Source organism: Phyllostomus discolor, chromosome 3 (genome assembly GCF_004126475.2).
Source record: "Phyllostomus discolor isolate MPI-MPIP mPhyDis1 chromosome 3, mPhyDis1.pri.v3, whole genome shotgun sequence".
Classification (NCBI taxonomy): domain Eukaryota; kingdom Metazoa; phylum Chordata; class Mammalia; order Chiroptera; family Phyllostomidae; genus Phyllostomus; species Phyllostomus discolor.
The window spans coordinates 179,522,214-179,534,485 of record NC_040905.2 but is presented as its reverse complement, the minus strand read 5'-3'; the positions used below and the strand labels follow the sequence as shown (position 1 = coordinate 179,534,485).

Sequence of the window (12,272 nt, the reverse complement as noted above, 5' to 3'; positions counted from 1 at the left end):
GTACAGGGAGAAACTACATGCTCCCTGCAGCTGCCTTGCCTCCTTCCTCCTCCAACTGCAGTTTTAATATGCTTGGAGTTTCTACAGCCATCTTGTAGCCATGAGGAAAAACCCAAGAAAATGTGAAGTGCCACGCCATAGCTCTCACATTGGGAAGCCTCTGCACCAATCAGAAACTGCCCACCTGTGAACTTCTTGTCAAAAGAATGAAATCAACTCCTTATCTTCCTAGGCCACCACTAGTAGCATATTTCTACCTTTGGTTAAATGCATTCTTATCTGATCAAATCATATGATTAGAAAAGGCAAATCAAAGATTTGAAACTTTGCCTCTAAGACCCCAGTCTGACGCTCTTTTCTCTATACATCAGCTAACCCTTTGTTGCTACCTTCCTTGTATAAGGGACTCTGGTCTGAGTACTGCAAAAGTATGAAATGTCACCAGCATGAGAAGCTGAGGCCTGACTGCCTTAAAAATTGGATAGAAAATGGAGAAAGTCCATACTGAAAATATGTCTCAGTACTTTAAGAAATCAGAATCCTTCTGGCCCCTCCAAGCCGATGGTCTACATCCTACCATCCTTTCCAGTGCACTTAAACATGTACTTAATTTCTGCATGTAGCACTTCTATGTACAAAATGGATGGGCTATTGACTTCAGGAATAAGGGACTGGGAAGACTGAAAAAACACGAGGGATTCATCCCATCTCCAGCTAACAGTCTTCACTGGTTGGGAAATGGATAGGACCAGGGACCTGGGCAAAGGTTCTCCAGGCAAAATCTTTTCTGCTGGCCTCAGTCACTTTCTACAGCTCTTCTTGAAAGTCCACACAGCAAGGAAATAAAGACTGAGGAGTTCTGCAGCAAGGAAATTGTTGTTTACCTAGTGATCACAGATCTCTTTTTTTGGCGAACACCTACTGACAGTTCATAGGCCCAGTTTGAAGAGACACTGCTCTAGGCCAATCAAATATGCACGGGAAGGGGGATCTGGGAATCTGTTGGCTGGATCTACTTTCATAAGCTGACATAATGCAATCTGACATGTCACTTTCTGGCATAAAAACACTCAGTGGCTTCCCACTGCCAAAAGGACCAAGTCCAAAGTCTTTGGCATGGCAAGCAGGCACTGGTGAAATCTGATAATAGCCTAAATAGCCTACTTTGTTACCTTAGATGTATGCGAAGGAGCCCCCACTCCCTGGCCGCACACTCTGTGATGTTTACACTGCCATCTCTTTTCAAATGCTACCTCCTATGCCAAGAATGTCTCTCTTCCTTCCTGGCCTGGAGCCTTCTTGCCAATAGAACAATTTAGTGTTTGTATCTTAAATACCAGCTCCAGTGTCTTCTTTCTGTGAGCCCTGCTCTGATTTACCAAAGTAGACTGGTGACTTCCTCTTCAGAGTTGCCAGTACTTAACTCTATTACTGTATTTATCACATCGTCACATGTCTGAAAACTCCTTCAAGTCACAGCCCATGTGTCTTTTTTATCTGGATTCCTTCAGTATCGAGTACAGCATCTAGCACTTAGGAACTGTTTCATAAATGTGTGCTGAATAAATGAATGAATGAGTGAATGAAAGGACAATCATCCACACTGTTGCAACTCCCAAAAGCATATGTAAAGGGTTCTTAGAAAGACTTGAGTGCAAACTAAGCCAATTTAGAATCCTGAAACAATTTATGCAAATCTAGCTTAATACAGAATTAGCCTGAACTCAATGTTCTGATTTCTCTCTGGCAGACAGGTTCCTCTAAGCTGTGCTCTCTCTAAGTGTTGTACAGGACATAAATTAAAGATAATTTCATAAAATAATAACCCCTTATGTTTCTGGGACCAGTTTAATCAAATGACTGCAAACAGAAAGCTCTATAATTGCTCATGTGAAAGTTAAGAGTCATTGTGTAAGTATTGTGCATTAAGAGGGAAAATAAGGAAACAATACATGCAAAGAGAGTTAATGGCATAGAGGTCATTCCTCTTTTGGGAAGGGAGTGTGTTGTCTCCTCTTAAGCTGAACACTGCCTGGTTTTTAAAGGTTCTAGGCAGAGTATACCGAAGGAAGTTTTTCCACTATAGTATAAACGCAAATAAGTTTTAGCTTTGAGCTCACCATTGAAAAGAAATCGTCTGAGATAAGGACATCTCTATATCCCTAGCTTTGCTTCCTGAGGTCAGTGCTCCTACTCTCAGAACCAGGCACACCTGTAATCTGAGTGTCTTCTCTATTTATCTATAGGGCTAAAAAGACTCACTCATAAAGGCTTTTCCTGATGTGCATCCTGTTCAATAGTCATTGATTGACCACCTGGTATAGCCAGTGTGTACTGATACAAAGATATATGACTTATCATCTCTCTGCACTCTTATTAGTGGGAAACATATATATATAAACAAATTTCCATGATGCAACATGCTCTATGCTATAATGCTGGTTTATATAAAGTATTGAGAGACCTCAGATTTGTGAGCAGTTACTCTGCTTGTAGAGTGAGTGAAGGGAGCAGGTGAAGCTAGAATTGCCTCTTAGGAATTAGCAGTCATTCTCCAGGGAGGTGCAATTATACTCCTCACAGAGGAAATGATATTGGTATTTTACACAACCACACACTGAAAACATTTGTGGAATGTGTAAATGTTTATCTATCTATCTATCTATCTATCTACCTATTTATCTATCTAATCTGACTACCTACCCATATAATCTAGAAATGTTCACATTACATGAAAATATTCCTTAAAAATACATTCTTTTCAAAGACTGAGGCATGAAAGTTAACCCTTGATTATTTCTTATGTGTTTGTCCAGTTCTTAAAACATCTAAGCCTTCCCTTCTCCTCTGTGGTTTAGGAATTTATTTTCTAGTTCATTACTCCTCTCACTCCAGTGTGGGCAAGGAAAAGTTCTGAAGTTCAAGTCAGTTCTTTTTATTTTTTGTTCTATCAGCTGATTTGAGCACAAGCCATCTTTTCTCTCTGCAGCTAACAACTTGGGATTGAGCACCTAAAGATGAATTTTGGACTTTGTTGCTAATATTATTTTAACATTTTAGGATTCTGACCATGGCCTTGTTTAGTCAAGTTATATTCATTTACTTTGCTAATTATTTACCCTAAATCAATCTGCCTATTCTACTTCCTTTTCTTTTCCTCTGAAGTGGAAGATGAATTAAAGAACAGAATTTCTTACCACTCCAACATAACGATAGAGCCCAAAGGAGAACAACACATAAAAGCTAGGATCTCAGGGTTTAGGGCCCTCTATTCACCGACAGATCACATTCATTTTCAGCACACGCTAGATCCAAATGGTGAAAACTACCAAAGTGCACATTAGGAAAACTTCAGTGGATCCACTGTGGCACAGTAATGACCAAGCAGAGCAAGATCCTAGGTCTGTGATAGGCAGAATGTGATAGAAATCTGGTTCAGATGTTTCCTAAATGTCAGGTTTTGCCAGTGGTGGGAGGGAATAAAAGCAAAATAGAAGACAAGTACTGCAGAGCTGCTAATTAAAACAATTCAGAGAACATAAATGCTAGAGTAATTTTGGACCCACCATATCAGGCTGGTTTCAATGCAAATGTAGCGTTCCGATTTCCTCCTTCATTGGGAAGATATAATTAGCTCAGCTGCAACAGGGTGGGAGGCTTGAGGCAGCCGTTTCCTGGTGCTTCCAGCTCCCTCCCCACCCCTTGCCACCGATGGAGAAACAGCTGCCACCACCACTCCTGTCCTGAATGGCACAGAGCCGTGGTCACCCCACAAGGCTGCTCATAAGTCACCACAAGCAGAAAGCGTGGGCTGCCAGTGGGACTGGTTCTTGCTTAAAAATAAGGGACACGTTACTTCTCAATAAAATGGACTCCAGGTCCAATCGCCATCCTTCTATATAAGATAGTCTTAGCTAACACAAAAATCCTCCCTCATTACTATGGCGGAAAGGATATTTAACACAGGTGATGACAAGTCACATCATCTACAGCATCCTGTCACTGTGGAGGGTGCAGGCTTTTAAAGAAGATCAAAGGAGAATAAATAAGAGGTGCCTGCAAATGAGAAACCCAAACTGTAAAGTCAACACATTTCCCAGCTGCTGTGACAGAGAAGATGAAGAGGCGCCATGACGGGGAGGGGTTAACACCAAGCTTATGGATGGTACAACAGGTAGGTAACTGATGTGACAGCCAAGAGTGTTCTGGGAATCGCCGGCGAACACAGAGCAACAGCATCTGCTTGTCTGCCTCACAAATTCAACAGGATGGACCCCACTGATACGTTTTTGATGTTTTAATAAGCAACAAATATTCTGCAGAGGAGTTCCATAATGATAAATACTGTCATGGAACCAAAAGGTGAAACATGATTTTGAAATTTTAGAGAAGGCAAAGTGACAGTCATTGATTTCTTGGTTTTCCTAACTACTATCACATTGCCAGGTCTTACATCCCTCACCTGCTTTTCCCACCTATCCCAGAGGCCAGCGTAAGTCTGGTTGTTTTTCCTCCTCCTCAGTGGGAACAACAACCAGCAAAAGGAACAGCACCACAAACCCTGCAGCGGCACCTGAGCAGTGACCATGGTATGGGGCAGGGGTCGGAATAAATGTGGCATCTTAATGACTGGGCTAGCTCCAAGAACATTGAACAAATAAGAAACTGGGAATCATTCTTTTTTCCAATCGATCAGAAGGAAGTACTTCAGAAATATGGCATCTAAGTGGGGGGTTTTCTTTATTATATGTTTCTTTGTAACATATAATAAAATAAGGTAGATGCCAAGATGTTTTCATAATGTGTAAACAACCAGGATAAACCCCGTATATCTACTGTTGTTATTTTGCTAGAATTGTCTTTTTCAGATTTTCAAAATTGAGATATAATTTATATACCATAATATTTAGTATTTTAACATACACATTCAATGGTTTTCAGTGTATTTGTAAATATACCAAACAACTGCTACACAATTCTAGAACATTTTCATCACCCCTGAAAGAAACTCCATATCTAGGAGCTGTCATGCTCATTCTCCATTGCTCCCAGCCCCTGGCAGCTACTAATCTTCTTTCTGTCTCTATGGATTTGCCTTTTCTGGATATTTTTCATAGATAGAATCATATAATATGTGACCTATTGTGTCTGGCTTTTTTCATTTCCCATAATGTTTTCAAGGTTCATCCAGGTTATAGCATGAACCAGTACTTATTCCTTTTAATTAATAAATAATATTCCACTGCATAAATTATGGTATTTTCATTTATTCATCAGTTGATAGACACTTGTATTATTTTTACTTTATAGCTATTATGAATAATGCTGCTATTTCATTTTGCACAAGGTTTTGTGTGAATATACGATTTCAATTCTCTTGAGTATATGCCTCGGAGTGGAATTGCTGGGTTATACATTGTTGAACATTTCGAGGAACTGCCAAACTGTTTTCCAAAGCAGCTGCACCGTTTTACATTCGCACCAGCAGCTTAGGATGGTTCCAATTTCTCCACATCCCCATCAGCACTTGTTTTGTCTGTTTTTTCCTTACAGCCATCCCAGTGGGTATAAAGTGGTATCTCATTGTGGTTTTGATTTGCATTTCCCTAATGACTAATGATATTGAGCTTCATTTCATGTGCTTATTGGCCATTTGTATATTTCCTTTGGAGACATCTCTACTTAAATCCTTTGCCAATGTTTTAATGGAGTAATTTACTTTCACATTGTTGAGAGTTTCAGTCTTTTTTCCTTTGCATTATTGTTTTAGAGATAGTAGAAAAGGACATTGGGTTCCACCTAGCTCAGTCCTAGCTTTGGAAATGAAGCATAACTTTATTGATTTGGATAATGATATGGCTGAAAACATTTATTAGGCACTTATTTTGTGCCAGGCGCTCTGCGACCTTGGTTAACTTACTGCTAAAGAGAAAGCTGTTGCTTAGGCCACATGTTTCTCCATTAGATGCTCATCAAGATCAGCAAAGCTTTCCCTTAGGGAAGTACCATGTGTTTCTTTTTCTCCTGAGACAAAGAGATGCCCTCACCCCCACCTTCCCGAAGGAAGTAGAGGGAACAGAGGAGATGCATCCATTGATAATAAAGGACCATCCCACTTTAGATAACTAGAACAAACTAGTCATCTCTAGACCAAGGACAGGAACTTTGAAGCTCTATGTTGAATGCTTGAAGTTGAGACTATGCTCATGTTTTCTACAGATAAACCAAAAAGAATCTTTTTCAATTTGGTCTCCATTCCTCCTTGATATGTAAAATGTGGGCAATGCCTATGAAGGTGACAAAGAAAAAACCCCACAAAACAGTATGCAGAAGAACATATAGCAAGGCAATGGATTCATTGTTTTAGACCAGAAATTTTCAACCTTTTGCATCTTATGGCACACATAAACTAATCACTAAAATTCTGCAGGACACCAGAAATTATATTTTTTATCAATCTGACAAAAAATATGTATGACTTTTGTTGCCTGTTGTCATTTTTCATTTGACAATCTAAGGAAAAAGGGGTCAGTGCCTCTGACTAAATAGTCAGGTAATGCATGTTTTAAAATTTTTTATGGCACACCAGTTGAAAATCACTGTCTTAGACTAGTTGGAGCAAAGTTGGCTCAGCTACAGTGCAGAGTCATTGAAGGTGAGTGAGGCGCAGTGAGAACTACAGGAAACAGACTGAGAAGGCTCCTCCTCAGAAACAGAACACAAGGGGATGAGCAAAGGTGAGGAGAGGCATTTTCAACACCACGCCTACCCTGATAAGAAAGTTAGTCAAGTTACATGTTTTATCCCATTAGGCTATATAGATATGGCACATTTATTCCTTTCCTTTCCTATTGTTTTCTTCTCCCCTTGAAATTCCAGAAAAACAAGAAAGTCAAGCCGACGGTTTGAGGTTGTAGCTACCACACGAAACTTTGCTTTCAATAATGTGACTTAAAGGTGTGTCCCTTCTGCCTCATACCTGAGTCCCAAGACCTCAGTTAACAAACAGAACGTGCCAAAGGGGCCAATTCCTGGTAATCAGTGGATCCGAATTATTGTGGATAACTCTATCCCTCAGTGTGTTTAGTGATGGAACCCCAGGTGGGCTAGGTGGGGCTCTGCAGAAACAGGCAGCATGGAACTTCTCACATTTCACCAAGGCCACCAGCTAATCCACTTTCAACCGAGATGGCCCTGTGTGGGAACTTCCAAGGCCTGGTGTACTATTATTTATGTAAAGAGTTCACCTGAGGCCAGACCCCAAACAAAGGCTCCAGACATAATTTCACAGAACAAGTGCACACTTTAAAATCCTTTAACTTCGTGCCCTCTAGGAATTCCCCCAAGCCCTCAGATTTTCCAGGTAGAATTCTCAGGCTGAGAACTTTCCTCATGGAGACATCACACACCGCTCTGGGAAACCACGAGGAGAGCAGGACAGGTGTTGTGGACTGAATTGTGCTCTCCCCAGATGTATGTGTTGGGGTTTTAATTCCCAGTTCCTCAGAATATGGCTGCCTTTGGAGACTGGGCCTTAAAGAGGTGATGAAATTAAAACAAGGCTGTTAGAGTGGGCCGTATTCCAGTCTGACTGGTGTTCGCATATGAAGAGGAAATTAGACGCACAGAGAGACACTAGGGTTGTGCACGCACAGAGGAAAATCCATGTGAGGGCACAGGGAGAAGGTGCTCTCTCCAAGTCAAGGAGAGAACTTAGAATAAACCAATGTGGCAGTCACCTTAATCTTGGACATAAACGTCTGTTGTTTAGGCCACTTAGTCCATGGTATTTGTTATGTGTAACGCTAACAAACAATACGAGCTGGGACTCCCAGGGAAACATGGCCCTGGGGTCCCCCCGCTCACCATGGGCACAGCGACTTACCCTGTAGTAGTCAGTGCTGTAAACATCCCGGGACATGCCGAAGTCCCCGATTTTCACCAGGAGGTTCTCGCCGACCAGGCAGTTCCGGGTGGCCAGGTCTCGGTGCACGAAGTGCTGAGACGCCAGGTAGACCATGCCCGCTGCGATTTGCTGGGCGATGTGCAGCATCTGTGACTGCGTCAGCTCCGTCGGCGGGTTGCCCTCCGCCATCAGCACGGCGTCAGGTCCGTGTGCCCTGTGGAGGACAAGGAAGAGGTTGCTGGAGCTGGAGCTCTTGGCCTGGAGGGGCCCTTTGTCCCCCCCGCCCCTCCCGCCAGCTGCTCGTGCTAAAAGATGCTGCCCGGCTTGGCATGAAGAGGAGGAAAAGACACTCGTTCGCGGTTATACTTCAACAGCACCCAGGCTTCAATTCCCAGAGAGTCTGGAATTCCATGTGGACCTGAATGGTGTCCCCACCCCAACATACAGACAGGGTCATGTTTTAGGGGCTCCAGAATTATGCTGGGGGTCAGGCACTGCCAGAGCCCCTGACCCTGAAAAGCAATAGGTGGCTAAAGCAAAACAGAAAACAGAAAACAGACAACAAACCCAAACTAAGGAGAGTTTGGCTCCCCTAGAGCAATGGGTCATTGAGGCCCACCCCTCCCACTCCTCCCGGCCACATGCTGCAGCTGAGCACCTGCCACCCAGGCTGACCGCTCCAGAGTGCCCCACCGGGGCCGGGGCTGGCATCTCCTGTCTCCCGGATTCCACCTGCTCTGTGGTTTCCAGACTGCCCTCATCTCCTGCAAATGCATTTCAGCAGAATGCCAGGGCATGCGGCCTGGACATTCATTTCCTGTGAAAAATACCATCTCCTTGTGCCCACCCCTCCCCTACCAATCTCAGCTCACGCACTGGCCACCACGCAGGAGAGCTTCTTTGAATCACAACACATTCATTCTTTTACTGGGGAACTTTTATTCTTTAGACTTTGCGGGGATTAGATTGTGATCTTTTATATCGTCTCTCTCTCCTGTCTTACACACCAGCCTTTTCCCGGCTGTGGAATGATTTAAGGCAGTGATTTTCAAACTTTTTCATTTCATGGCACACATAAACTAATTACTAAAATTCTGCAGCACACCAAAATATATATTACATTTTTGGTAAATCTGACCAAAATTAGGTATTTTGATTTATTCACACGAGATGGGGTATTTGTTTGGCTGTTGTCATTTTTTTATTTGAAAATCTAGAGGAAAAGAGGTCAGTACCTCTGACTAAATAGTCAGGCATTGCATGTTTTAGAAATTCTCGTGGCACACCGGTTGAAAGGTATTCCAGGGAGGTATACACTGATGATAGGTATTCCAGGGAGGGGACGGTCCCAGTCTTAGGATAAGCAGTCAGGACCTGCATCCCCACTCTGGAACCCTGAGGGGTGAGCCAAGATTGATGTCACTGCTCCTGGAGGCCAGAGGTGGCACTGTGGGGCAAGAAGTAGAAAGCAGGGTCAAAGGACTTCTCCTTCTCAAAGTCAGGGCTAATGACATCTCTTTACAAATACTTAAGGTAAATACAGAAGATTTTAAATGAATTTTGAGGCACTTAACATAAATACAGAGGATTTTAAATGAATTTTAAAGTGGTGACTACACCTGCACGATTCTAGAGCTGTGTGGGTGTTTGAAAATGTGAAAGCAGAATTCTCCAAGAACCCCCATCTAGTAGTGTTGCCCCTCCCTACCCCCACCCCCGCCAGCCCCACCCTCACATGAGATGAGTTAGCTCAAGCACAGGCATTTACCCCTGTCCATGACAGCTCCAGCCCGCAGTGGTTCCCCCTTTCCTTGATTTCCAAAACACACTGTCATCTGCTCTTTTGTTCTTTTATTCTCAGAGAACAAGCACTGGGCAAGGAGGTGGTGAGTTCCCCAGTCGCTGGGGGTGTCCAGCACGGTGATCTGGGGGGACCTTTTAACTTTTCCAGTGTGTGATTTCCCCATCAGAAACGCAAGAGGATATTATGCTGTGATCAGTTAGGTCCCTTCTATCTCTAAATATATGATTGGACAGTTCTTAGGGAGGAGCTTCCTGTTTTTGCACAAAGCAAATTCTAACACGTTTATTTCACTTCCACTCAAACACAGTTCCCAACCTCCTCTTGCCACACTGGGAAGCATCACACAGGGAAATGCCTCTGGGATCTCTTCAGCTCAAAACCTCTTGCTGGAGCAAAGAGTCTTCCTGTGCAGTGGGCAAGGCTCTTGGGTATCAGAACTGAATTTGAATCCTGTCCTGACACACTAGCTTTGACCTTAGGTGAGCTCCAGAACCTCTCTGGACCTGGTTCCTCATCTGTAAAGTGGAGATACTGACTGCATCTTCCTCAGCACAATGAGGGGAGGAGCAATCGAAACTCTGCTTTTGTGACCTTTCATCAAAAAGCCAAAGAGACCTTTACCCCTCCCCTTTGATGTTTTTGTTGTCACAAATTATCCCTCTTTAGGCTGTGAGTTCACTTCCAAATTGCATAGCTACGTTCTTCTCTTTTTTAAATGTTTTTACCTTCTTTAACTTTTATGTAAAGCCCAGGTGGCAAACACAAGGCCCATGGGCTGAATCCGGCCCTCCACTTTGTTTTACCCGTCCTGGCACCTTGTTTCTACCCGGCAGAGCAGCAGTGCCGAGGTCCTTGCCCCTAGTTAAGGCGTAGTTTCATTTATTCAGTCCTAAAATTACATTCGGCCATTTGAAGGCAACCATGAAGCTGATGTGGCCCCCAGTGAATATGAGTTTGACACCCCTGAAGGGGGTCAAATATATAGTGATGGAAGAAGGTTTGATGTTGAGTGGTAAATACACAATATAATATACAGATGATGTATTATCAAATTGTACACTTGAAACCTGTATAATTTTATTAACCAATGTGACCTAATAAATTTAATGAATTTTTTTTAAAAAAAGTCAGAGAAAATGGCTTGACTAGTGTGGCTCAGTGAGTTAGGCGTCATCCCACAAAGCGAAAGGTTGCCGGTTCTATTCCTAGTCAGGGCACAGGCCTGGGTTGCTGACTAGGTCCCTATTTGGGGGCATGCAAGATGCAACCGATCTATTTCTCTCTCCTATCAATGTTTCCCTCTCTTTCTCCCTCCCTTCACCTCTCTCTAAAAAAATAAATAAAATCTTTTTTTCAAAAAGGCGGAGAGAGGCTGTGCAAAAAAAGATCCTCTTTAAAAAAGAATTTTTAAAGATTTTTACTTACAGATTTTAGGAGAGAAAGAGGAAGGGGAGAAGAGAAAGAGAGACATTGATTTCTTGTTCCACTTATTTGTGCATTCATTTGTGCATTATATGTGCCCTGGCTGGGGATAAAACTTGCAACCTTGGTGTTTCAGGACAATGCTCTAACCAACTGATCTACCCGGCCAGGACCAAAGAGCTTCCTTGAACAATAAGAGGAGAGGTGATGTGAGAACACAACGTCACCTTAGGGTATTTCTTTTCTGTGATAGGCCTGTGACCACATTCTTAGGGCTTCCACAGGGCTGGCCATCATCCACCTCACTAAAGTTCATTCAAGCCCAACCCTTCCCAGCACTAAGAGGCAGGGAAAGTGAGAATGTTTTCACTCATCACAAGAGACCTTATGCGACCTCAGTACCAGGAGAAGGACCTAGGGGAGCACATAAACTATGGGAAATCCTGAAATACCCAGAAAATCAAGGCCGAGTGAAAATGTCATAGGTTTAGTGCAAAGAGTGAAATAAGTTGTTGATTAGCCACAGCCTAGACTATTTGTTCTAAGAACCTGTCCCTTGCAAAAACTCCAGGGAAAAGGAAAAGTTAGAGGTCAGTGCCAAAGGCCATCTCTGCACAAAACCCCATCCTCTAGCCTCACACTCAGAAGGCTCCAGAAATCTGGCAGCCCTCCAAAGCCTTCTGCACTCTGCACAACCATGTGCAGGATGGGGCAGGCGCCTGCTCGCTTCCCTTGAACAGAAAGTCCTGCTGTAAATAAAGGGCAGGTAAATTTTCTAAGCAAGCTCTTAAGAAGAGTATAAATAACGTTAACACAACAGACCTCTGTTTCACTCGCCAGGTTACCCTGCAGCTCTTGGGAAAAACATGTCTCATCTGTTCCAGGAGAGCATGCTTTAAGAGGGAAAAAGCCCCATCTGCCCCCTGGCATGGAGAGCAGGGAGGTTCAGCGGTCTTCTGACCAGGGAAGCTGCTCACCCTTCCTTGGCTTGTACTCTCACCATGTGGGTTATAGTTGGCCCTTAGCCACACAGTGCTGGCTGTGAAATTCCATAGCATGGTACTTTCCTTCCAATTTTTTAGCAGCCACCTCAAGGGGAAGGGTGGTGGTGGTGAAAAGCCATGGGTTTTGCAGCCAGAG

General features: G+C 43.3%; 1 protein-coding gene across 3 annotated transcripts in view; it reads right to left on the bottom strand.

The window, feature by feature from the left end:
- Positions 1–12,272, bottom strand: part of NTRK2 (neurotrophic receptor tyrosine kinase 2) — a 331,044-nt gene that overhangs the window by 60,988 nt on the left and 257,784 nt on the right. For all 3 annotated transcript variants that reach the window (XM_028506291.2, XM_028506288.2, XM_036021790.1), the window contains one exon: positions 7,886–8,120. In XM_028506291.2, the coding sequence (XP_028362092.1) occupies positions 7,886–8,120 (235 nt within the window). The remainder of the gene's footprint in view (positions 1–7,885; positions 8,121–12,272) is intronic.